The sequence below is a fragment of the Salvia hispanica genome, chromosome 4 (genome assembly GCF_029641045.1).
Source record: "Salvia hispanica isolate PSC_SH4W2 chromosome 4, Shi_PSC_v1, whole genome shotgun sequence".
Classification (NCBI taxonomy): Eukaryota; Viridiplantae; Streptophyta; class Magnoliopsida; order Lamiales; family Lamiaceae; genus Salvia; species Salvia hispanica.
In genome coordinates this window covers 53,884,474-53,909,745 of record NC_142695.1, presented here as the reverse complement: position 1 = coordinate 53,909,745, position 25,272 = coordinate 53,884,474, and the positions used below count along the sequence as shown (strand labels likewise).

The following is a 25,272-nucleotide window of genomic DNA, read 5'->3' as shown; positions in this document are numbered from 1 at the left end:
AATTTTCCAAACATAGATTTATAACTCTCAAACATAAATGTTTGATTAGAATAATAAAATGACTGATCAAATGATCTAAATTATTCATTTTATTTCATACTAAGTAGTAGTAAACTTAAATCCAACAAAATTGAATTGACTGTGCAGGAATATATGTGCAATAATTTGTACAAACTGTACAAATAAATAACCTCTCCCGCCAAAAAAAATACACTAAATTACATTACATCTAAAATATAACACAGCAAGAAAATAGAAATCATTCATCAATAAGGTATACTATCTTCACTGATTTCATTAAAACCAGAGGTGGATGAAGAGTAGGTTCGTATCGTCGTCGAAATCTGGAAACCTCCCCTCGTAGCACTGCTCGCACTCAGCCTCTCCTGCTTAAAGTCCTTCATGGCTTTGAACCTCACGTCGTTAGTGTACGTGCTCCCCTCGGGCATTACAACGGGAATGTCCATTTTTCCCTCGAGCATCTCAACGGCCTCTGACATCGTTGGCCTCACGGAGGGAGTTGAATTCGTGCACTGCAGAGCTATCTTCACCACTCTCTCTATCTCCTCTCTGTTGGCACCACCAGCATCATTCAGCCTCGGATCAATGAGGTCATCGATGTTCTTGCTCTCGTTCAAGTGGCTCGCCTGCAACAACACGAAGAAAGATTAAGCAGATGGAAACAATCCCTTGAGATGTAAATATGTTTAGTACCCAATCAAGAAGGCAGATGAAATTGTGACTAGGCATGTAGTTGTTGTTGCTTTTTCCACTGACTATCTCCAAAAGCACGACTCCAAAGCTGTAGACGTCTGCTTTATCGGTCAGATAACCCCACAGTGCATACTCGGGCGCCATGTATCCTCTGAAAAAGGGACGGGAGCGCTTGTTAGTGTCGTGTCAAGCCAGGGAAGAGAGGGTCACCAGCATAAGGAGATGGAAAACTTACATTGTTCCAGCAACTTTCGTGCTAATGTGTGTCTTCTCGTCTTCATTGAGACGAGCCAGTCCAAAATCGGATATCTTAGCATTCAGATCGCTATCCAGCAGCACGTTTGTGGCTTTGATGTCTCGATGCACGATTTTCAGCCTTGATTCGTCGTGGAGAAAAGCTAGCCCTTTTGCAATTCCAACGCAGATCTTGAACCTCGTTGGCCAGTTTAGCATCATTTGGCTTCTCCCGTTTGATTCTGATGTGTAGTGTTTGTCAACAAAATCATCTAATCGAATAGAAGTTAGGGAATAAGCCTATGTACGTACCGAACAAGACGTGTGCAAGGCTATTGTTTTCCATGTACTCGTATACCACCAGCAATTGATCGCCTTCAATGCAGCATCCGTATAGCTTCACAAGATTCGGGTGCAGTAAACACGAAATCATGCCAATCTCGTTCAAAAACTCGCGATTCCCTTGTCTTGATTTAGACGAGAGTTGCTTCACTGCAATGACAGTGCCATCGGGCAGTTGACCCTGCAACGGGACATCTATCAGTAAAAAGAAGGCTACATCTTAAAAAACAATGCTTCCATGACAGAGCAAGCACCTTATATACTGAGCCAAAACCACCTTCTCCAATTTTATTCGCAGCGTCAAAATCGTCAGTAGCAGCTCGAATCTGTTTGAGTGTCAACACGATCGTTTGCAGTTCTAGACCTTCGAGATCTATCAGGAGAAAGTCATTCAATATGCCTTCAACTTTGAGTTGCACTAGAAATCAATTGACTTACCATTTCTACCGTGTTTTCGGCCAGTCAAGTAACCTTTCCACCAAAGGATTCCGAATATTGAGAGAACAACAAACACTGGCAAAACTGCAGCTGTTACATATGCAGTTACATGCTTCTTGTTTCCATATGAACACACCTTAAAAGCTGCATAAAGAAATAGACGAAAAAGAGATTAAAAAAGTTATCGAACAAAGAACATATGTTTTGAATATGAAACAAGATTAACGGAAGTACTGACTTGGATCGACTGAGATAGCTGAGATAAGAGCACCGTAATCCCCTCTGTTGGGAATCCGAGTAGTCCCTTTACCAGCCCAGTAAAACCGGATCTCCAACGTATTATTAGTCACGTTAGCACTAAAGTGTCTTGCAACAGGCTTTTGAGCTCCACGAGCCTCAGCTTCAATGTCGAAGTTTTCTCGCACTAATCTCTCCTGATGCAGAAACAGTATCAGAAAAGCACTAAAGCATGTTGGTGACACAATAAGTTTTATGATATGTCGAACCAACCTGAATGTATATATCGAACATCCGCTCTCCAAGACTGTAATACGAGCTGTTGTCGTTTGTGAAAATTATCTCAGCGAAGTGCAGGCTTATATTGTACACCCCATTCTCCAAGCAATAATGGAAATACGTAAGCGAAAGAGGGCTAAGGCGGGCACTACTGTACAATTCTGGGATATTTGGCGTGGGAATGTTGACTGCACGTGATCTCTGGTAAGAAGGTTCGTCTAAGAAGTCACCGGTGCTAACAAAGCCCCAGTAGTTGGCGCTTAGATATCTGTCAGAATCAACTCCACCATCTCCTTCGTATATAACTTTTCTATCTGTTTCTTTGACGTGCAAGTCATATCCACCACAGTTAACTTGCAACGAACATTTATCTGCAAGAGGCGAAGTTAACATTCTAGGTACATATTCTGCGTAGAACATAGAAGCTGTACAACTTCAGAAACACAAAATCCGAACTATTAAACACTTCTACCAAATTGGATGTACTCAAATATTCAAATTAGAGCAGAAATAAGCCAAATCTAGAGGCAGGCTACATCTTGGGTTAATAAACTTACATCTGGGGCAGACGACATCTTCTATGCACGGAAGAGTTCGTTTCCTGTTGAAGTTTAAGAGTGAGCATGACGAAAGAAATTGAGTATATTAGCAACTTCACTTTTTTTCTGTTGGTAAACTATAAATAACTAAGAGAGGATAGAAGAAAGTGCATCTTACAATGTATCCAGTTGAGATGAGCCTTTGAATAAGTTTACGTTTCGATTCCTGTTTCAGAGAAACATAGAAAATGAAATGCTACCATCAACGTATTCATATAATAAGGGAAACTCAATGGTTTTTCTTACATGTCTAGTCGACAAGCAGGTTCCTCGGGGCCTTGCAAAGTAAAATTGTTGTAGGACAGATCGCTGCATATCAATAAATCTAGATGTTACAAACTTTGTAAACACTAGTTATAGCATATTCTATGGCAGTGAAGTCATAAAGAAGGAGCAAAAAGTGTTACAAACGAAAAACGTACATATTGCCTCCGTCCTTCAATAGTGTGTCAGGTATCTTTCCACTCAGCCTGTTGTCGGTCACAAACCTGATAACAGGAAAGAAAACACTCACCTCTCAGATCGAAGACTGCAACCAGAAAGAGCCACTCGAGGGAAATAAGTTCGAGAAATTTCATTAAGCGATAAGTGGTGCAGGATAAATGTAGTGAGAGAAGATGAGCTGAATAAGTGAAAACATACACTACTTTCAGTTTTCGTGCGATGTGACTAGGAATCGTGCCCTCTAACATGTTGAAACTGACATCCCTGTCGATAACATAGACAGAAACTAATGAACTTTTAGAAAAATGCAAAAGTCACTTATGTTAGTTAGTACTTTCACATATTCATTCTCTCAAACATAAAATCCACATCGAGCGATAAAAGAAACCGGTATTCATTGAAGCGGTTACTCACAACATCTCCAGAAGTCTAAGCTTCCATACATACGCAGGAATTTCGCCAGTGATATTGCAGTTTCTCAGTATCCTGTTTCCAACAATGCATCACCTTATTCTGTTATAGAGGGTGAGAAATTAACCAGGAAGCATTTCAAATTTAGAGTTACTCGCATACAGCGATGTTAGGCCTGTAGTGCTCCTCAGCAAAGGAAATCCCTGAGACGGCCCTTTTAGGTCGCTAATCCTCCTGTGCATTGAAGCTCCGTCAGAATACTTATTAATGTTAACTATATAGAAATAGCGACGAAGGGAATGTTGTGTACTCACAGAGTTTCTAACGTATCAAGAAGAGATATGTTCAAAGGAATGGGGCCCACTAGTCCGCTAGCAATCATTTCTCTTCATCGATAAAACGGATGTTAATAGAAGTATATGAGGAGTTATCCGTACTACTCTCTAGTCTCTACTGTTAAGGGTACATAGAGATCTTACAGATGTGTAAGTTGCTTCCAGTTCTTAATGAAGTCGGGTATTGGTCCACTTAGGTTGTTGTCGTTTATCCTACTGCGATGCAAAAAGAAACTGTTGAAAACACTAGAGCATAAAAGAAACAGATAAATTGAAGAACTTACAAATCTTTTAGGTTTGTTAAATTTGCAAGCGAATTCGGTAGCTCCCCTGTCAGTTGGTTGGACGACAAGAGCCTGTAATTCAGAAATGCAGTAAATCGATATTAGTTTTGGTTTTGAGCATCCCTCATCTGAAACACGTGATCTTACAGGCTCGTTAAATTTGCCATTCTTCCAATGTCAGGAGGAATAGCCCCCGAGAATTGGTTTGCCTCGATGTTCCTGATGAACACAATAGTGCAGAATATGAAAAGGCTTTTAACTGTTTTGTTTAAAAAACTTGGTGAAAAATCAATGCCATTGTACAAGTAGAGAAGATTAAACTGCTTACATACAGGTATGTGAGGCTAGTAAAGTTTGCCAGATAGTTTGGTATTTTTCCAGATAAACGGTTTACGAGCACAGAGCTGCACAGGAAGTTCAGGCAGCGTTGTCAGTAATGAGAGAAACGCTGTTGTAGTTTAGCAAAATAACAAGTGCAATACACAACTTACATAAAATTAAGTTGCATTGAAGCCCACTCTTCCGGGATCGTACCAGTTAGGAGATTATATGCAAAATCACTGAAAATCAAAAAAACAAAAACAAAAGGCAATGAGTATACAAAAACTAAGTCACCACATTTGAGGTAAAGCTGGTGTTGGAGTCAGTTCTTACACATGGTCGAGGTACTGAAGCTTTACAATTGACAACGGAAGAACTCCAGGGAGATTGTAACTCTTAATCACACTGCATTAAGTTGAAAACATGAATAAATGCTGGGAGAGTTACAATAAAATGATCAAGATATGAGAACCATACAGCGTAGTAACATGGCAGACAGTGTTGTTGTTGAAATTGCAATTGCATTCGACATAACCATCAGAGTTCGGAGGAGGAGTTTGTGTCATCCCACCCATCTCCATTTCACATAAATCGGCATTGAATGACCAATACACTGCGCCCAACTCGTTGGCTATCTCTTTGAAGACATCAACTAAGCACAAAAACAGAACAAAATCTCCAAGTGAATAAAGGAGGAATCAACAAATCCAAATCATCATCTTCATAGTAGATTGTGGTTCCATTACATAACTATGCCAACAACAGAAAACTACTTCAATTTCTTACACAAAACAATAGCCAATCACTGCAGTTTCTTATCAGCATTAAAATTTACAATAAACACCTCAATTCTTTCTGGATTTTCAAACCCAGAAATCCAATATCTATGAGTTCCAAAGTATGAAAAGAAAAGAATCATAAACACAAACAACCAATCACTGCTTCTTAGTTAATCCTCCACTTTAACCAAACACTACTCCAAAATTGAAGGAGAAAAGCGGTTACTAACCTTCAACCTGAGGCACCTTCTGCGACTCCGACAACCTCAAACACCAGCAACAGAAAACCGCAACAGCCCACAAACTTCTTCCCACAAACATCGTTCTCAAGCATCAAGACTGCAACTTTACTACAACAAACACTAAAAATTCTAGTTTACAGTGCAAATGCGATGCAATTACATACACATATTTGATATTTCTTCCGTATCTGAGTAGGAATGGGAAAGCGAATGCGCAGAGTCAGCACAAGAAAACAACAGGATTGAAGTTGCGGTAACAAAAATCCAGACTTTTCTTTAATATAATTAAATCCACTTGTTGCTGGATTTGGGATTTCGTTTTTCCGTAGTAACTATTTAGTATTCGGGCTGTCGATCTTTTTTTGTCGTGACAGTTATTACTATATTTTATGATTGTAAAGAATGATTTTTTATTATAATATTCAACCGCAACATGCTAACTTTGAATTTTCAAGTACTTTCTGGTGATCTTGCCTTAGCCAAATATAGGTGATTTTCCTAATCATCACTGAAATAATTTCAAGAATATTGAATGTTCAAAATCAAATCAAACAAATGCTCTTTTAATTCGTTTATGCACAGGGGCAGTCTGGCGGCTGAAATTTGGAATTTTTTTTCTTTCAATGCACATTCTTGAAATGATGATTGGATATAATTGAATGATCATGAGACGCTTTGAATGATTGTACGGTACTACTTGTCGAAGCAATTCAAGGCTGAAGCCTGAAGCACGTGTTCAGCTTGTTTTTGACTAAATTTAAGGGAACCTAAATCGTCTTCATGTGTATCTATACTTTAATATGATAAACTCTGGATACTATAATTACTAACATCATCTTTAATAATTAAACGAGAGAAGGTATATACAAAAGATATACTATTATCATTTATTTATCTTTTTAAAAGAAAAAATATAGTACCTTTTTAAAAAGTACTCCCTCCATCCGTGAATAGGAGTTCCGTTTTTCCATTTTAGTCCATCAGTAAATAGGATTCCTGGTTCACTTTTACCATAAATGGTAATAGGATCTCACCTTCCACTACCTCATTTCACTCACATTTCATTTAAAACTAATATATAGTACAAGTAAGAATCATATTCCATTAACTTTTTTCCACCCACTTTTCTTACCATTTCTTAAAACTCGTGCCACCCATGAATGAGACTCCTAATGGCGGACGGAGGGAGTAACAAACTCCAAAGATAAAGGTTATTTTCTAAAATAAAAATAATAATTCAAAATGTATTCCAAAATATAAAAGTATGATACCTTTTCAAATATATTTTTTCTTAAATAACGATTTTTCATGAAAAGAAGGTGATATGATAGTTATAAGATTTTACATCTCTACTGATGAAGAAGTAAAGATATCTCATTAAAATAAGAAAATTATAGTAATATCTTTTCAAATACTTTTTTTCTAAATAATTTTTTATGAAAAAAGACAAGGACTTCCCTCTCCCTAATTAAGATTGCTCTAACCAAAGGGAAAATATGATGGTTTTGAGTCGTTGCTACTTCATCAGTGTAAATTAAATTCTGGCATTAAGTATTTTAACGTTTTCCTATACAAGAATTAACTATTTCACGGTTGACAATTCGACAGTCACCTACTATTAATAGTAAAATACAATTCCATGTATATAAAATTCATGTCGTGGAGAATTCATACAAGTCGGTATGTTGCAATGTTTTTTATTCTAATGTTTCTGATACGTGCCATCGAAGTTATATGAAGTCAAGAAACTTGGCTCACGTTGAATGAAGAGCATGCCACCAACAAAATTGGCTCACGTCACGTTGAATAAAGAGCATATCATTCTTTTATGATCCATATGGCTGATAAGTTTCAATACAATACGAAAATTTGATAAAACATAATGGATTGAGGTTCATGGCGCTTTTTGGGTTGACCCGTTAGGAATCTGATAATTTTAGATTGAGTTCGGGTGACTCATTAAAAAATAATATTAATTTAAATTGTTATTCTTTTAAAAATATATATACATTAATTAGTTCTATTCTCTATTCGTGTAAATCTTGTTTTTATCGTGTAAATCAGGTTCAAAAATCATGTTTAATCATGTAATATTAATTAGGTCCGGATTCTTATCGTATCTTGTCAATTATATTCTAAGGTTTGTGTTAAAATGACAACTCCTCTTAAAATGATACCGTGATTCCACTTATACAACAATATTATAAACGTTACACAGCAATATTACAAACACTACACAGCAATCTATAGATTGTTGTATAGTGTGTCGGATATTGCTGGACAAGAAATATTGTTATATAAAGACCAGCAAATTTTTGCTGACCGTATTTTTCAGTTTTTTTTTTTTGGGGGGCCACGTGGCAACTTATTATTCGTCCACGTGTACAAATGATTGGCTAGGAATGGTGGTATGGTGTTATTTTAAGGGTGGTGGCACATTAACAGTTAATGCCCCATATTCTACTGTGCCATGTACATGTCGGGTTAGGATTAAAAAATATCATGTTGGGGTTGTATTCGAGTTGTGTGTTATTTTAGCAGGTCAGGTCAAGCCTTATGAGGTTATAGGCCCACGCACCAGCAATCGCTCCAGCGGTTGGGCCCAATAGATAGATCCAAAGCCCCTTGTAGTTGTTTGATACTATAGCTGGCCCTAAACTCCTTGCTGGGTTCAACGAAGCTCCCGAAATGGGCCTGCAGCCAAGCCCAATTAAATCAGTTAAATACAATCATGCGCAGCTTAACTAATCAATAGTACTATAATGAGTGCAATTCAAATGCACCCAGCATACAAGACATTTATTGATATGGTAGCTCCAATGGCCATCCCAGCAAGCTCTCCAATCTGCATCAAATAAAAGTCAACTGATTAACATATGTCAATCTCAAAATGCATAAATTAATCAAATAATGACGTGCACTCGGTTTATTTGCATAATGAACAAATTATCATAGTTTAATTAATTCGAAGAAAAGTAAGCCGACTCTATTCTGTTATTTTTCAACTTATTTAGTGATTGAGCAATATTATTCAATTAGCAAATAGATTAAAATAATTACCGTTCTATTGTAAGTGGCGACACCGAAAATGACGAACATAAGGTAGAATGTGATGATGAATTCTAAAATCAAAGACTGTAGGTCGGTGCCAGCAGGAAGGGTAATCATGTGGCCCACTGAACAATAATCGTAGGGTTTCGGCTGCTACTGTTGATCCAACTACTTGAGCTGCAAGTCCGCAACATACGCCGGTACCTACAAATATTATGTCAAACTATCAGAAAAATCATGACATTTTTAAAAAAAATTGGAACTGCCCTATATACTTTGATTGTGTGAAATCGTGTATGATGAGAAAGCCAAAATTTAGATTTATATCTTTATCTAAATCCCTATATTCAGAATCATTATTAGTTTGACAACAGACTTAACACTTACTTAATCACATCACGAATTTATGTATTTGTCACATTAACAATATATTTACACATAGACCACTTGAATATTTCCGCATGCAAAAAGTTGCGAACAAGGTTAAACTTCGTACTTTTGTAGTCGATTTTTTACTAACTACTAGTATTATTGATTGGTTGTGATACCTATTTCTCATCCCCGAGTAAATTTACAATTCGTAGTAAATCAACAACAAACAAATATTCGTCAGTAAATCCATATGTAATCCGTGCTCTTTTACCTGTCTCCAAGGAAACCTATTGCAGGAGGCGAAGGCAATGGAGACGGCAGGGTTAAAGTGGGCGCTAGAGATGTGGCCAACCGAGTAAATCATGACCATGACGACGAGGCCCCACACCATGGCTATTCCGGGAAGAGTGACCACCTTGTCTCTGTCGAGGTTCACCGTCACCGCGCCACAACCAGCTAATATCATGAAGTATGTACCCAACATCTCCGCTATCAACTGCAAAGCCTTGCTTAATTAATTTATTTCACATACATAGTATAATTCAATCATCGAATAGATTAGACGTACCTTTTGTATAAATGAGACAGTGAGGGAGAGTGATCTTGATTATAATATTTTTTGTTGGATCGGATCTGTAACTAGGTTGAGTTGGAGAGGGCCGGAAGGTAAGGAAGTTGCTATAGAACTGGATGAGTTTTGATATTGTTTTTTTTTTCCGACCAAATGGAACACATATCCGCCACAAATCGAACACGGGATCTGGCCCTTTGAAGGTTTTAGTTGATTTTTTTTTTGGTTTGGAACAAACTAACGAATAGTTAGCTACTCTGATACCATGTTTAATAGAATTGAAATGCGGAAATGTAAATACTAAAATTAACGAACATTGAAGAACTTTGAAGACTATGTTTTGATAGATGGCTAGGTTGGTTTCTTCAATAATATGCCACTCTTATATAGGGTATTAAAAAGCTTGTGCTCCAAGTATTCTTGGGCACCAAGCTAATATGTTTCTTGTCCTCCAAGCTAACACGTTTCTTGATCTCCAACCTAATATTTTTCCTTTTTTTAACACTCCCCCTCAAATTGAGTAGTGGAATTTCTGATACTCAATTTGCAAAGAACTTCTTCAAAGCTTCTTGGTTCCTTAATTTTCTCTTAATTGAATTCTTCATTCCAACAAATACAAATACTCCTCCGTCCCACAATAATTGTCACTCTTGGTGGTGGCACCGGTTTTAAGAAATGTAAAGAAAAGTTAGTTGGAAAAATTAGTGGAATGTGGGATTCGTTTTTTTATATTGATTTTATAATAAAATGTGAGTGGAGTGAGTTGATGGAATGTCGTACCTACTTACCATTTATGGTAAAAACGAAGTGTGACAATTATTATGGAACAGACTAAAATGGAAAAGAGTGACAATTATTGTACGACGGAGGGAGGAAGTATTAATTTAGTCAAGTAAGTTGGTGGAATGTAGAACCTACTTACCATTTATGGTAAAAACGAAGTGTGACAATTATTATGGGACAGACTGAAATGGAAAAGAGTGACAATTATTGTGCGACAGGAGGGAGGTAGTATTAATTTAGTGAAGTAAATAAATTACTCAATTCGCACAATTTTTAATATCTTCCATTGGCTTGTGGAAATGTTCAAGTTTGGATTTCATATTTATATGATTCCTTTCGCAAACCAACTAGATAGTATATATATGTTCATTTTATATCGTCAAATTATACACACATATATAATATGATCAATCCATAGCTCAAGTTGGTACAAAATGATAAGGCTCTAAGCAGCACGAATACGATTCGAAGTCGAACCCCTCAAAAAAGAGCCACTTTTAGTAATTTCACGAACAGGTTTATTAGTAAATCTAATGAGATTATAGGCCCATGCACCAGCAATCGCTCCACCTGTTGGGCCCAATAGATAGATCCAAAGCCCTTTGTAGTTGTTTGATACTATAGCTGGCCCTAAACTCCTTGCTGGGTTCAACGAAGCTCCTGAGATAGGCCTGCAAGCCCAACCCAATTAAATCATTAAATATGCACATAAATTAAGAACTACTTTCCTAAAATTTTCTAAAAAAAATTTATTAATTGTGTTTTTACATACTACATACTTTATATTTGCGTGCTAGTTGCTCCACTAAACTTTATATTTGATCTAATTTCACAAACAATTAAGATTTTGACATGTATTAAAATTGACTTGATATGCTGATCCATTGATCTGAATTTCACTTCTCTCTTTAGTACTACAACATTGTTTTTGCAGTGTAATGCCACATGAGATAAATAATGTCACATTGATTGATTAGCAAGACATGTCGGTACTGATATTTGCTTGATTTTAATCGATTGTAAGATAATAAGTTCAGTATTCGTATAAAAAAAATTTACAATTCAATTAAAAAATAATTATGGCAATTTCAAAATGCAAATGGTGTGGATGTGAATCAGTTGAGTAATCTATGTGAGAGACTATATCTAAAGTCAAATCTAAGCATAAATATTTTATGGAAGCTGGTAGCATCTCAATTTAGTTTATATTTAAATAATTCGTTTTTGTAACGACTTTTTTTTTTATGTTAAATACGTTTCAATCATGCAGATTTTTTATGACTTTATAGAGTAATATGTTATGCAAGTGTCAGCTATAAATTAATGAATAAATATGACAGTAAATTTTGAAAGATTAAACAAAATAATAAAGAGCAATTCATATACTTACCCAGCAAACAAGACATTTATCGATATGGTGGATCCTATGGCCATCCCAGCAAGCTCTCCAATCTGCCAATGCCATATCACATTTCTCACTTTCACCAAATGTAAAATTAATCAAATAATGTCGTTACGTTCTCTCAGTTTTAAATACTAATAGGCAAATGATTGTAGTTTAATTCATTCCAATCGAAGTCAGCCAAAGTCTACTCTATTTACTTTTTAACTAATTTAGTGATTGGAAAATAATTAGTTAATTAGCTAGCCAAAGAGTTAAAATATTACGGCTCGGTTGTCAGTGGCAACGCCTGATATAACGAACATGAGAAAGAATGTGATGATAAATTCTAAAATCAACGACTGCAGGTCGGTGCCGCCAGGAAGGGTGCCGACGAAGTAATCGTGCGGCCCACTGAACAATAAACGTAGGGTTCCGGCTGCTACTGTTGATCCAACTACTTGTGCCGCTACATATGCAGGTACCTGTACAAATATTATTATACATAAATTACCAGGGCAAATTGCTAGGAATATTGTGAAACTAAATAACAATAACAAAAAACATGAAAATTTAACACTTTGTTACAATCGCCCTTTAATTTGAATTGAATCATATTTGATGCCAAAATCTGGGTATATATTCAGAGTTTTCATCAACTTGACAACACATTTGATAGTTAACACCTAATTAGAGAGTAATATCATCAATTTATGAAATGTATGTTTCATATAAGCAATATTTTACATGTAGGTGACTTGCATATTCTGTCACGAGATAATTGTGAACGATGTTAAACTTCATGCTTTTTCGATTGATTTTTAATTTAATTTGATTGAGTGGTTGGTTATGTTACCTGTCTCCAGGGGAACCTATTGGTGGAGGCGAAGGCAATGGAGACGGCGGGGTTGAAGTGGGCTCCGGAGATGTGGCCAACGGAGTAAATCATGACCATGACGACAAGGCCCCACACCATGGCTATTCCGGGGAGAGTAACCACGCTGTCTTTGTCGAGGTTCACGGCCACGGACCCGCAACCGGCTAATATCATGAAGTAAGTGCCCAGCAACTCCGCTATCAACTGCATTCCAAATTGTTCACATATTAATTCCAATTTCCACATATATATAATTCAACCATTCAATAGAATTTGTATACTTACCTTTTGTATAAAAGAGACAGTGAGGGAGCAGCATCTTGAAGAGTGGTCATCGGAGTCATGATTGGAATCTATGATGTCCACCACCGCCACTCCGCCGTGGCCATCTGCAGCCGGTGATATCTCAGCCATAATTCTTTTCTAATTAATATATTTAATTACTAAAAATTGTATGTCTAATGTAGTATTGCTCTCTTCTTACTTCTTCTTTTTCTTTTTTCTTCTTCTTAATTTTCTTCTTCTGTGTGTGTGACCATAATATAGTAACGCGGCAAGCTGCTTTATTAACAAGAAATCTTCATTAATTTATGCAAGTCAATCACTCCCTCACTAAAACACATAAATGCGAACTTGTCTATGATTAAATTATACTATTGACTTACATTTAATAAACTAGTACTACTTGAGTACTTGTCATGTTGTAGATAAATAAAAAATCTCAAGTTGTGAAATATGTTTGAACTTTAAATAATTGATCACTACTAACGATTTCGTCATTGTGCACGATCAGCACATGTATATTCACGAAAGTTCGATTATTAATTATCAAGAACTTAAATTAATATTCATTGCATGTAACGTGGAATGAACCACCAATATTGTTGTGTCAACTGTTGTTTAATTAGAAGTAAATTTGTGAATTGTGATTGTGTTGCAGTCTTAACAATGTTTAGATCATAAATATTGATAGGCTGGCCTCAATATCTTGGATCATTCACTTGTCTTTCTTTATTGATTACTTGTAGTTACGTTTTGTGTTCTCATCAACTAATTAATTTTGTGTGTGTTTAGTGTGCAGCTGATAGTAAATAGTTGTAGAACTGCTAAATTAGTCTAAGATCGGATCAGGATCTAAGTGTAGCTTGGTCTGTTAAGTTTAACTGAGGAGACCTCTAATTTAATTGATCCACAAATTTAGGGGTTTAATTGGGTCATCCATGACGCATTCATGAATAAAACTAAACAATCATATGGAGTGACACTCAAGCTGGCATTAAACTAGTAACAATTAATAATGAAGAAATGAAGAGTTGACATCTAAACAGGAAAGTCAACTAAAAACAAGAATATACCTGCTACAAAAGTCAACTGAAGCCACAAATTTTCAAATACTGCCTCCGGTCCCATTAAATACACATTTTACTAAGCCATTCTACTCGGTCACATTTATTCACAAAAGTCATTAATTAATTGCGGTATGGAGTAGTGGTATGCTATACATATATATGATATACTAGTAATTTGCGATCAACTCAAGATTCATAAAAAAAGAGAGAGAAAAATAAGTAAGATGGAGGGATCGAAACAAGTGTTCATCTTGGCAGGGCAGAGCAACATGTCGGGGCGAGGCGGGGTCCACAAGCACGAATGGGACGGAGTGGTCCCGGCGGAGTCCGCAGCGGACGGGGAGAAGATCTTCCGGCTGAACGCGGACCTTGAGTGGGAGGCGGCGCACGAGCCCCTCCACCAGGGGCTCGACGCCAACAGAGTGTGTGGCGTGGGGCCCGGGCTGGCCTTCGCCAACGCGGTGAAGGGGCGCGTGGGAGCCATAGGGCTGGTGCCTTGCGCGGCGGCTGGGACGCAGATGAAGGACTGGGCGAGAGGCGGGGAGCTCTACGAGAGGATGGTGAAGCGGGCCAAGGCGGCAGCGGAGCGCGGTGGGGAGATCGCGGCGGTGCTGTGGTATCAAGGGGAGAAGGACACATTCTTCAAGGAGGATGCTGATTTGTATGGAGACAACGTTGAGAAGCTTATTCTCAACCTCCGTCAAGATCTCGATTCGCCTTCTCTTCCTGTCATCCTTGTCAGTATAATTAATTCCTCTCTCTATATATATATGTACACTATTGCTATTGCTATTGCTGTGTAGCGTTTATAATATTGCTGGATACGTAGTGTCACAGTGTCATTTAAGAGGTGTTGTTATTTTAATACAAACCTATATATGTTGGTGCAGGTTGCACTGGCGTCAGGAAGGGAGTACCTAGACAAGGTTAGAGAGGCACAAAAAGCAATTAGTGCGCACAATGTGGTTTGCGTGGACGCTTTGGGACTTCCTCTCCAACAAGACAATCTTCATATCACTACTGAGGCCCATATTCAGCTGGCTCATATGATGGCACACTCCTATGTCACCCATTTCCTTACCCAATAAATTTCACTACTATATTATTATTCCTTTCCTGCTAGTATCATAATGTAATTCCTTTGATGATATTATTTATATGGTTTGGGTGTGACGTAACAATTTATACATACATTATGTATGATGTTATATATAAGTATTTGGTTTGGGTGTTGATTTCGTTACAATACATAATGTGTACGTACAATATTATTGTCCTCTTTGTTGATTTATACATCCAAAACTCTATTATTGTTTGTATCACACTATAATAGATCATAGGCTAACATTGACAAGCTAAATACTACGGTGGCGTTCGATTGTCATGACTAATAATCATTAGACTATCCATCTAGGACTAAGTTGTAAGATTATTTTAGTTGGAGGGGAGGCTATGACTAATAATCATGAGATTATCCATCTAGGATTAAGTTATCGGATTATTTTAGTTAGAGGGGGAGGCTATGACTAATTATCATGGACTATCCATCTAGGATTAAGTTGAGGGGGTCAATCTTATGAACCAAACATGATACATATTTAATCATGAGATTTAGTCTTGTCAACCGAACACCCCCTACCATACGTTGTATATCAAAGTAAATAGTCCCACCTTGATATAGTGGCCGATCCAAAATATGGAAATGGAGGTGCCGAAACTAAATACTACTCCGGTAATTCAATTATTTTATACTCCATATGTAAAGAAATATGGAAGCAAAAATATAGAGGAAGACAAGAGAGTACAGAGAACTGTAAACGTTTTTATTGCTCTGTCAATTTGGAGATAGATAAATGACAACAACTACAAAGTATAAATAGAGAAAATGAAACCCATAAAATTCTAACTAACTAATAACTAAATCAGCTAAATAGAATACCACTAACTAAAACACAGAAACGTAAATCCTAAATAAATGGAACAGAACTTGGACTACTTCAACTCACTCGTAAGTTTCACTATTTTCAACACTCCCCCTTAGTGAAAACTTACTATCAACAACGCCAAGAGCAGCTCGGAATTCTTCAAGTTTAGCTCGGTCAAGTGCCTTCGTAAAAATGTCAGCAACTTGATCTTCACTTCTTATCTTCTGCAAATCGATCTCTTGATTCAAAACCTTTTCCCGAACAAAATGATGATGCACTTCAATGTGTTTTGTTCGAGCATGGAACACTGGATTTTCAGCAAGCTTAATAGCACTTTCGTTATCACAACGAATCAGAACCGGATACTTCAAGTCATAGAAAATTTCTTGGACAAGCCTCTTGAGCCAAACATACTCTTGAACAGCCATAGATGCTGCCACATATTCAGCCTCGCAACTTGATAGGGCAACCGTGTTTTGCTTTTTGCTGCACCACGAGATTGCTGCTGATTCTGTATCGAAACAATACCCTGTTGTTGAGCGTCTATCATTTATATCACCAGCCCAATCTGCATCTACAAAACCACTCAATAAGAATGTAGTTCCTTGTTTATAATGCAGTCCAAAATTCAGAGTATTCTTGATGTAGCGAAAAATTCGCTTTGCTGCAATCAGATGAGGCTCTCGCGGCTCTCCCATAAACTGAGATATTACTCCGACGGAGAAAGAAATGTCAGGCCTTGTGATAGATAAGTAGAATAAACTACCAACAAGCTAACGAAAAAGTGTTGCATCTTCCAGCAACTTCCCTTCATCTTTAGCTAACTTCAAGTATGATTCCATAGGAGTAGTCATTGGCTTTGAATCTCGCATACGAAAACGATCCAATAAATTTGAAGCATATCCTTGTTGCGAAACAAAAAATCCATCTGACTTTGTCACTTCTAGGCCAAGAAAACAGCTTACTTCTCCCAAGCTTTTCATATCAAAACGAACAGACAAAGCCTCTTGAAGACGAGTAATTTCAGTATCATTATTACCCGTAATAACCATATCATCCACGTAGAGAAGAACCATTATACAAGAAGAAGATGTTTTCTTGATAAATAAACTGAAATCAGTTTCAGAAGACTTATAACCACAAAATTCAAGATATTGAGCAATTTTACCATACCAAGCACGTGAAGCTTGCTTGAGGCCGTACAAGGACTTCTTAAGACGACACACATAGTCAGGAAACTCTTTCGAAATGAATCCAGCAGGCTGCTCCATAAAAATATCTCGATCCAAGTCTCCATAGTGAAATGCATTCTTCACATCTAGTTGCCAAAGTCTCCATCCTTTACAAGCAGCTAGCGAAATAATGGTTCAAATTGTTGCCATTTTAGCAACGGGACTGAAAGTCTGATCATAATCCTGACCATATTCTTGAGAAAAACCACGAGCAACGAGACGAGCTTTATAGCGATCAATTGTGCCATCAGCCTTTTTCTTCAATTTGAATACCCATTTGCAAGTAATAGGTTGGATATCTTTTGGCCTCTTAACAAGTTCCCATGTGCAGTTCCTAATTAGAGCCAAATATCCCTCTTTCATTGCAGCTACCCATTTAGGATCGTCTTTAGCATCATCATAAGATTTTGGTTCATAATCGCAAGATTCTCCCATTAGAAAGGCATAAATCACTGATGAAAGATTTACCTCAACTTTATAGTCAGCTAAATGAGTAGGTGGTCTTCTCTGTCTATCAGATCTTCGAGCTCCAGCCTCTATCGTCTCAGATTGCTGAACATTCTCTCCTGAAGTAGTGATGCTCCTCTTATCATTTGATTCAGTATCGCCACAAACGGGCAGAAGGTCAGCCATGATACTTTTATCATTTGCACCAATGTGATCAGATGAAATTTCATCAAACACAACATCACGAGAGACAACAACTTTCTTTGTTTCTGGATCCATACACCTCCATCCTTTCCTGTGAGTGTCATAGCCAACAAAAATACATCTTTTTTCCTTCGGATCAAGCTTAGTCCTGTTAGACTTTGAGACATGGACATAACAAATCGAACCAAAGACTCGAAACAAACTCACATTTGGCTTATGATGGTATAATAGCTCATAGGGGCATGGTTCCGTACCTGGCCACGGAGGTAACCGATTCACAACATAACTCGCGGACTGAATTGCCGCTGCCCATAACTCTCTTGGAAGGTTCTTTGCATGTATCCATGATAAGCAAATGGATGTAAGATGTGCCAATTTACGCTCAGCAACTCCGTTTTGTTGTGGAGTTTCGGGACAAGTCATCTGACGTCGAATACCATTTTCTTCGCAATAATTAAGAAACTGATCAGACATGAATTCACCCCCATTATCAGTGCGCAGACACTTAATTTTCTGCCCAAATTCTTTCTCCACTTGCTCCTTGAATTGAACAAACTTGGAGAATGCCTCACTTTTCTGTTCTAAGAAGAAGACCCATGAGAATCGAGAAAAATCATCCACAATAATCATCGTATAACGATAGCCACAATAACTTGGTGTTTTTGTAGGCCCCATCAAATCCGAATGCAGGAGCTGCAACACAGCAGAAGCTTTATTCTTTGAATTTGAGAAGGGGAGTCGATGTGATTTTCCGTATTGGCAGCCGGAACAAACCACATCTGGATAAATTTTCTTGAACTGAGGGACACCTTCAAGAAGCTTCTTTTCAGAAATTTTCTGCAATAACTGAAATCCAACATGGCCTAATCGAGCATGCCAAAGTGTAGCACTAGCATATTGACTTGTTTTCTCAATATATGCTTCATTTGCAGGCAATACATAAAGCGCATCTTTTCTCTTTCCCGTAAAAAGAACATTAGCATCAAGATGTTTAATGTTGGAAATAATTTTCACATCATGTGGACCAAAAAGAACATACCTCCCAGAATCCGCAATTTGAGAAACTGATGCTAGATTCTTCTTCAAGCCTGGAACGTGATAAACATCGTCAAGAGAGACATCCTTCTCGACGCAGAATTGCCCTTCATTTACTACAGGGTGTAGTGAATTATCTGCAGTCACAATAACCTTCTTTTGATTGTGTGGACGAACACACGAGAGTAGAGAATCATTTCCAGTTGCATGGTGAGAGCATCGCGAATCAATGATCCATTCATAGTTGTAGTCTATAGAAACATTAGCCCTCGTATCAGCATCTGCAACTGGTTTTGGCACCTTATCTTGACATATATCTTCAATAGATAAGCATTGATCCCACTTTGGTTGTTCATGCTCATCATGTTCATAAGCCACATTCACTCCTTCTTTAGCAAAATCTGTGCGACAATTGCGTTGAATATGGTTAGTTTTCCCACACCGTTCACACTTCACTTTCACACGACAATTGCGCTTTATGTGTCCGAGCTTTCCACATCTATAACATTCTGGAGCAGATTTCTTCGAATGCCCTTCACCTTTGGAAAAGTTACCCCCAGCTGATGGAGATTTAGCTGTAAACTTATTCTTTCCTTTGTCTTTTGCATAAAGAACCTCTTCAACACGAGACGAAGATTGGCTGTTACCACCAATTATTTGCTTTACCAATGCTTCTTGGTTTGATAGCAAATTTTCCAATTCTATGATGGATGGTTGAATATACTCACCCTTGTATTGAAGAGATAAATGGCATAAACTCTTCACGTAATCCTCGAATAAGGTAGCGGCGCAATCGAGCTTCTTTGACAGCACCTTCTGCATCCAATTCTGAAATTTCAGAACACAAGCTTTTGACTTTCAGAAAATACTCTGAAATCGTTAGCTTATTTTGAATCGTACCAGCAAGTTCGTTCTCCAGAAATTGGAGCCGCATCGTGTTCTTTTGAGTGAACAATCTGTCAAGTGTCTCCCACACTTCTTTGGGTGATTGTATATTACGAACATGCTCTATATAATCCTTACTGATCGACGTCCGCAAAGCAAATAAAGCTTTGCCACACTTGATCTTCCACTTTCTCCTTGCTTCTCCATTTTGTGGTGTATCTTCCGGAAGTACATCTTCACCGGATATAAGATCCCACAAATCCTGTACTTGTAGGTAAGCTTCCATACATAACTTCCAATAACTGTAATTGTCACCAACAAGCTTATCTACAGAGGCACTACTTCCACCATTCATCTTCTTTGAGGTATAAAATCAAACACCTGATAGGCAACCAGGCTCTGATACCATGTAAAGAAATATGGAAGCAAAAATATAGAGGAAGACAAGAGAGTACAGAGAACTGTAAACGTTTTTATTGCTCTGTCAATTTGGAGATAGATAAATGACAACAACTACAAAGTATAAATAGAGAAAATGAAACCCATAAAATTCTAACTAACTAATAACTAAATCAGCTAAATAGAATACCACTAACTAAAACACAGAAACGTAAATCCTAAATAAATGGAACAAAACTTGGACTACTTCAACTCACTCGTAAGTTTCACTATTTTCAACACCCTATATTTTTAAACAATAAAATAAATATAATAATATATTAATATTCAAGTAAATACAATTCTATAAACAACCATTAAGATGCATACAAAAAATTTTCATCTAAATAATTTATATATAAATTTAAATTTAAATTATAATAGTTTGATCGATTTTCTTGGTGTATTTAATTGAAAATTACAGAAGCAATTCTTGCGCACTAAATGCATCAAATAAAGAATGAAACGTAAATGCCAGTTTTTTTTCTTTATTTTATTTAGTAAGTTTATTTTTGTTATAACTAGTTGATTTTAAAAAATTTCTTAATACATATCACGTGTGCTTATACTATAAAAATGAAGGATGATTTTATGAAAGTATTTTAAGAGTTTATTTTTACACTTCAAGATTTTTAGCGATGCCGTCACATTTAATTTTTTGGTTTTCTCTACCAACTTCTTTAACTAATTAAAAGTCAGACTCAATATCTTATAATCTACCAACTACTTTAACTAAAAGTCAACTTAATTAAATAATTAACTCCAGTAGAAACAGATACTACACCTGAAAGAAAACTTTTCCAAAAATAAACAAACTAACTAGCTTTTTGCTTAACTAAATGAGCTAAAATAACTTTCAAATCAGGAAAATTGACCCTAATTCCATTTTTGTATGCAGGAATAACAAGACATACCAAAATATGAACTCAAAACCCACGAACTACTTCCTAGAATGAGATCTGAAAAATAAGCTACTCACGCAAATCTTAAAGAACTCGATCCCGACAAACTAAAATCAAAATCGAAAATCAATTTCTAAAGCAAACTCTTAAATAAATCAGATCTGAAAGTTTTATCTAACAAATCTACAATAAACTTAAATGAAACATAAATTAACTCGATCGGAAAAAACTACAACAGCTGAAAACTACATAACACTTGAACATTTTCTCAAATGAGAACTTGTCAAGATAACTTCGAAATATAAATTTAAATCCACCAACAGCAAATATGTTAATAGTAACAGAATTAATCCAGCCCCATCAATATGATCTATCAGTAATTGTACAAATTTCCAAACATTGTTAAGACTGCAACACAATCACAATTCACAAAGTTCTAATGAACAGTCGACACAACATTGGTGGTTCATTCCACGTTACAATGAATATCAATTTCTTGCTGATTAAAAATCGAAATCATTCGTTGACTTTCATAAATATACATGTGCTGATGTGCACAATGATAAAATCATTAGTAGTGATCAACTATTTAAAGTTCAATTATATTTCACAAGTTGAGATATTTTATGTATCTACGAGATACAAGTCAAATAGTACTAGTTTATTTTTGGATTACATATATGTAATTAAGTTGATAGTAGTATAATTTAATCATAGAGAAGTTCTTATTTGTGTTTTAGTGAGGGAGAGAGGGAGGGGTATAGATGGAGTGATTGACTTGCATAAATTAATAGAGATATTTTGTTAATAGATCATCTTGCTACCTTACTATAATATGGTCACAAACATAAGAAAAGAAGAAGAAAAAGAAAAAGAAAAAGAAGAATCCATTATACATACATAGTTGTTAGCAATTAATTAGAAAAGAATTATGGCTGAGATATCATCGGCTGCAAATGGCAACGGCGGAGTGGCGGCGGTGGACATTATAGATTCCAATCAAGATTCCGATGATCACTGTTCAAGATGCTGCTCCCTCACTGTCTCTTTTATACAAAAGGTTAGGTATACAAATTTTATTGAATGGTTGAATTATATATATGTGGAAATTGGAATTAATATATGAACAATTTGGAATGCAGTTGATAGCGGAGTTGTTGGGCACTTACTTCATGATATTAGCCGGTTGCGGGTCCGTGGCCGTGAACCTCGATAAAGACAGCGTGGTTACGCTCCCCGGAATAGCCATGGTGTGGGGCCTTGTCGTCATGGTCATGATTTATTCCGTTGGCCACATCTCCGGCGCCCACTTCAACCCCGCCGTCTCCATTGCCTTCGCCTCCACCAACAGGTTCCCCTGGAGACAGGTAACATAACCAATCAAATTAAAGTATCGGAAAACACTTATGGCATGTTTGGTAGGGGTGATAACTCATCTAGGGATGGAATTTTATGAAAAAAAAAAAAAGAAGTTTTGTTAAATTATGGCCTAACATGCAATTTTAAAAAACAATCGAAAAAGTATGAAGTTTAACATCATTCACAATTATATCATGATAGAATATACAGTCACTTACATGTAAAATATTGTTTTTTGACACATACATTTCTTAAATTGATGCAAAACTCTGAATATATGAAGATATATACCCGAATTTTGGTTTTCACATCAAATACGATTCAATCAATTTAAAGGACGATTGTAGAAAGTGTTAAAACAAAACTTTGATCAATTAGTTATTTAGTTTCGCTATTTTCCTAGCAATTTGTCATGATATTTTATGTATAAGAACATTTGTACATAGGTACCCGCATATGTAGCGGCACAAGTAGTTGGATCAACAGTTGCAGCTGGAACCCTACGTTTATTATTCAGTGGGCCGCACGATTACTTCGTCGGCACCCTTCCTGTCGGCACCGACCTGCAATCGTTGGTTATAGAATTTATCATCACATTCTTTCTCATGTTCGTCATTTCAGGCGTTGCCACTGACAACCAAGCTGTAATATTTTTACCCTTTGGCTAATTAACTAACTAATTATTGTCCAATCACTAAATTAGTTAAAAAGAAAACAGAATAGACTTTGATAGAAATTAATTAATTAAGCTACTATATATTTAAAACCGATAATACGTCATTATTTGATTAATTTAACATGTGGTGAAAGTGAGATATGTGATATGGCATTGGCAGATTGGAGAGCTTGCTGGGATAACCATTGGATCCACCATATCGATAAATGTCTTGTTTGCTGGGTAAGTGTGAATTGTTCTTTATTATTTTGTTTAATCTTTCAAAATATGCTGTCATATATTCATTAGTTGACATTTAAATAACATAATACTAATAAAGTCAATAAATAAGCGATGCGTGAATGAAATGTATTCAACATAAAAATAAAAAATAAAAAAAAGTCGATACAAAAACTAATTATTTAAATATAAACTTAATTGAGATGCTACCAGCTTCCATAAAATATTTATGCTTTGATTTGACTTTATATATAGTCTCTTACATATAGATGACAACTGATTCACATTAACACCATCTATAACTTTTTTTCCATCAAAATTAATTTATATTGAACTAATTATGATCGAGTTTAATTTATAATCGATTAAAATCCGGCACATTGGTACCGACATGACATGCTAATTAATCAATGTGGCATTATTTATCTCATGTGTCACAACAACGTGAAAAACAATTTGTATTATGGAGTAGAAAATTGAATTCAAATCAGTTGATCAGCAAATCGAGGCAACTCTATGTCAAAATCTTAATCGGTTATGAAATCATATCAAATCTAAAGTTGAGAAACTAGCATGCAAATTATAAAAGGTTATTGGCTTATAATATTACGCAACTTCCGAAAATTTAAATTTGTTCCACGAATTTTAAACTTTGCCAATATCACTAACTTTGACTAGGGTGTTAATTTCACACTCATAACATATTCAGGCTTATTAAAAATGATACGAAAGACAAGTTGACTTTTAATCGATGTCATGGAACATCACTTAGTATTTGTTTTATCAAACTAATAACATGACATTAATAATTAGAATTTCTCTCAAATTCTCTTCCATCTCCACCTCCACCTCCACCTCCACCTCCTCCACCTCGCTCTCTCAGCTCTCTATTCTCTATCTCTCGCTTCAAAATAGTTCTTTATAGTCCGCGTCAATTTCCCGACTAGCCCAACAAGCAACCTGTGCAAAAATTTTCCACATTAGCTAAAGGCTGGGAAATTGACACCTCACTCTTTTCTACATTATTATTTTTCTTATTTTACTATTTTTCCACTTTAAATATTTATTATCATTTTTATAAAATAAGTGCAGAAAAGTCAATAGGACCGCTAATATGGGACGGAAGGAGTATAAAATATGTATGCAAAAGCAAAATTAATCATAAATTCTAAAAATTTATAAGAAAATAGTACTCTCTCCGTCCCACAAGAATATACACTCTTTCTTTTTTAGTCCGTCCCACAAGAATATATACTTTCTAAATATAGAAGAAAAAAAAATTCTCTATAGAGGTAGGACCCATACTCCACGAGCAATAATATAATTAGTTACTTTTTGTTTCTACCCCTCTCTTACTTTTCAATTGTGCATTAAAATTTATGCACAACCCAAAGTGTATATTGACGAACAGAGTAGTTCTTAAAATTACGTGCATATTTACATTATTTGACCTTGGCCTGCAGGCCCATCTCGGGGGCATCATTGAACCCAGCAAGGAGTTTAGGGCCAGCTATAGTATCAAACAACTACAAAGGGATATGGATCTACCTATTGGGCCCAACAGGTGGGGCGATTGCTGGTGCATGGGCCTATAATCTCATTAGGTATACTAATAAACCTCTTTGTGAAATCACTAAGGTGTTTTTGGGGAGAATGGAATGGAATGATGGAATGCATTACACAAGACTCGCTAATAACTAGTGGATGTTTCTGCTATTAAATGTCTTAACTCAGTGATTTCTATTTTCATTCTATTCATATGCTTAGTACAATGGAATGAATAAGGGAATTGAATGAAATTGCAAAGCAGATTCAAAGAAAATATCATTTTATACATATCTTCGTTTCATTCCTGCCTTAATTCTTTTCCACCCTAATTCAATTCTATCATACTAAGAAGGGCCTAG

The 25,272-nt window shown here is 36.4% G+C and overlaps 4 protein-coding genes and 1 pseudogene across 7 annotated transcripts; 2 read left to right on the top strand and 3 right to left on the bottom strand.

Moving 5' to 3' along the window:
- Positions 1–110: 110 nt before the first annotated feature.
- Positions 111–6,052, bottom strand: LOC125196869 (putative LRR receptor-like serine/threonine-protein kinase RFK1). 3 transcript variants are annotated; one of them, XM_089069789.1, is made up of 24 exons: positions 5,648–6,052; positions 5,116–5,290; positions 4,972–5,043; positions 4,809–4,877; positions 4,650–4,721; positions 4,465–4,536; positions 4,318–4,389; positions 4,178–4,246; positions 4,013–4,084; positions 3,861–3,932; positions 3,702–3,773; positions 3,486–3,551; positions 3,266–3,331; positions 3,090–3,152; positions 2,962–3,009; positions 2,802–2,845; positions 2,239–2,615; positions 1,967–2,162; positions 1,729–1,872; positions 1,545–1,663; positions 1,261–1,471; positions 950–1,190; positions 715–865; positions 111–647 (listed from the first exon to the last, which is right to left on the bottom strand). In XM_089069789.1, exons 1-24 carry the CDS (start codon positions 5,736–5,738, stop codon positions 267–269), a joined length of 3,015 nt encoding a protein of 1,004 aa, XP_088925915.1. In that variant the 5' UTR covers positions 5,739–6,052; the 3' UTR covers positions 111–266. The 3 variants fall into 3 exon arrangements, with proteins under 3 accessions (XP_088925915.1, XP_047951487.1, XP_088925916.1); XM_048095530.2 differs by having other exon boundaries at positions 4,178–4,249; positions 5,648–6,048; XM_089069790.1 differs by lacking the exons at positions 4,972–5,043; positions 5,116–5,290; positions 5,648–6,052 and having other exon boundaries at positions 4,178–4,249; positions 4,646–4,721; positions 4,809–4,849.
- A 943-nt stretch (positions 6,053–6,995) lies between these two features.
- LOC125195401 (aquaporin NIP1-1-like) lies at positions 6,996–9,920 on the bottom strand (annotated as a pseudogene). The gene is made up of 6 exons (XR_016128903.1): positions 9,910–9,920; positions 9,651–9,684; positions 9,354–9,578; positions 8,720–8,914; positions 8,452–8,504; positions 6,996–8,353 (listed from the first exon to the last, which is right to left on the bottom strand). The product of XR_016128903.1 is annotated as an aquaporin NIP1-1-like (transcript).
- An 850-nt stretch (positions 9,921–10,770) lies between these two features.
- Positions 10,771–13,109, bottom strand: LOC125197441 (aquaporin NIP1-1-like). Its single transcript, XM_048096180.2, has 5 exons — positions 12,980–13,109; positions 12,674–12,898; positions 12,105–12,302; positions 11,827–11,888; positions 10,771–11,107 (listed from the first exon to the last, which is right to left on the bottom strand). The coding sequence occupies exons 1-5, from the start codon at positions 13,106–13,108 to the stop codon at positions 10,882–10,884; spliced, it is 840 nt and encodes a 279-aa protein (XP_047952137.1). The 5' UTR covers position 13,109; the 3' UTR covers positions 10,771–10,881.
- A 1,158-nt stretch (positions 13,110–14,267) lies between these two features.
- LOC125197442 (putative carbohydrate esterase At4g34215) lies at positions 14,268–15,276 on the top strand. Its single transcript, XM_048096182.2, has 2 exons — positions 14,268–14,780; positions 14,934–15,276. The coding sequence occupies exons 1-2, from the start codon at positions 14,268–14,270 to the stop codon at positions 15,129–15,131; spliced, it is 711 nt and encodes a 236-aa protein (XP_047952139.1). The 3' UTR covers positions 15,132–15,276.
- Positions 15,277–21,879: 6,603 nt separating this feature from the next.
- LOC125191945 (aquaporin NIP1-1-like) lies at positions 21,880–25,199 on the top strand. The gene is made up of 5 exons (XM_089057740.1): positions 21,880–22,171; positions 22,254–22,478; positions 22,917–23,114; positions 23,307–23,368; positions 24,829–25,199. Exons 1-5 carry the CDS (start codon positions 22,043–22,045, stop codon positions 25,064–25,066), a joined length of 852 nt encoding a protein of 283 aa, XP_088913866.1. The 5' UTR covers positions 21,880–22,042; the 3' UTR covers positions 25,067–25,199.
- The last annotated feature ends 73 nt before the right edge of the window (positions 25,200–25,272 follow it).

Coding starts and splice junctions, on each gene's coding strand:
- LOC125196869 (XM_048095530.2), bottom strand. CDS start 5,738: ATGTTTGTGGGAAGAAGTTTGTGGGCTGTTGCGGTTTTCTGTTGCTGG. Junction 4,250..4,317: donor TTAACAAACCTAAAAGATTT/GTAAGTTCTTCA, acceptor TTTGCATCGCAG/TAGGATAAACGACAACAACC. Junction 3,552..3,701: donor CTTAGACTTCTGGAGATGTT/GTGAGTAACCGC, acceptor TGTTATCGACAG/GGATGTCAGTTTCAACATGT.
- LOC125191945 (XM_089057740.1), top strand. CDS start 22,043: ATGGCTGAGATATCATCGGCTGCAAATGGCAACGGCGGAGTGGCGGCG. Junction 22,479..22,916: donor ACAGGTTCCCCTGGAGACAG/GTAACATAACCA, acceptor ATTTGTACATAG/GTACCCGCATATGTAGCGGC. Junction 23,369..24,828: donor ATAAATGTCTTGTTTGCTGG/GTAAGTGTGAAT, acceptor CTTGGCCTGCAG/GCCCATCTCGGGGGCATCAT.
- LOC125197442 (XM_048096182.2), top strand. CDS start 14,268: ATGGAGGGATCGAAACAAGTGTTCATCTTGGCAGGGCAGAGCAACATG. Junction 14,781..14,933: donor CTTCTCTTCCTGTCATCCTT/GTCAGTATAATT, acceptor ATGTTGGTGCAG/GTTGCACTGGCGTCAGGAAG.
- LOC125197441 (XM_048096180.2), bottom strand. CDS start 13,108: ATGGCTGAGATATCACCGGCTGCAGATGGCCACGGCGGAGTGGCGGTG. Junction 12,899..12,979: donor CTGTCTCTTTTATACAAAAG/GTAAGTATACAA, acceptor TTTGGAATGCAG/TTGATAGCGGAGTTGCTGGG. Junction 12,303..12,673: donor ATAGGTTCCCCTGGAGACAG/GTAACATAACCA, acceptor ATATTTGTACAG/GTACCTGCATATGTAGCGGC.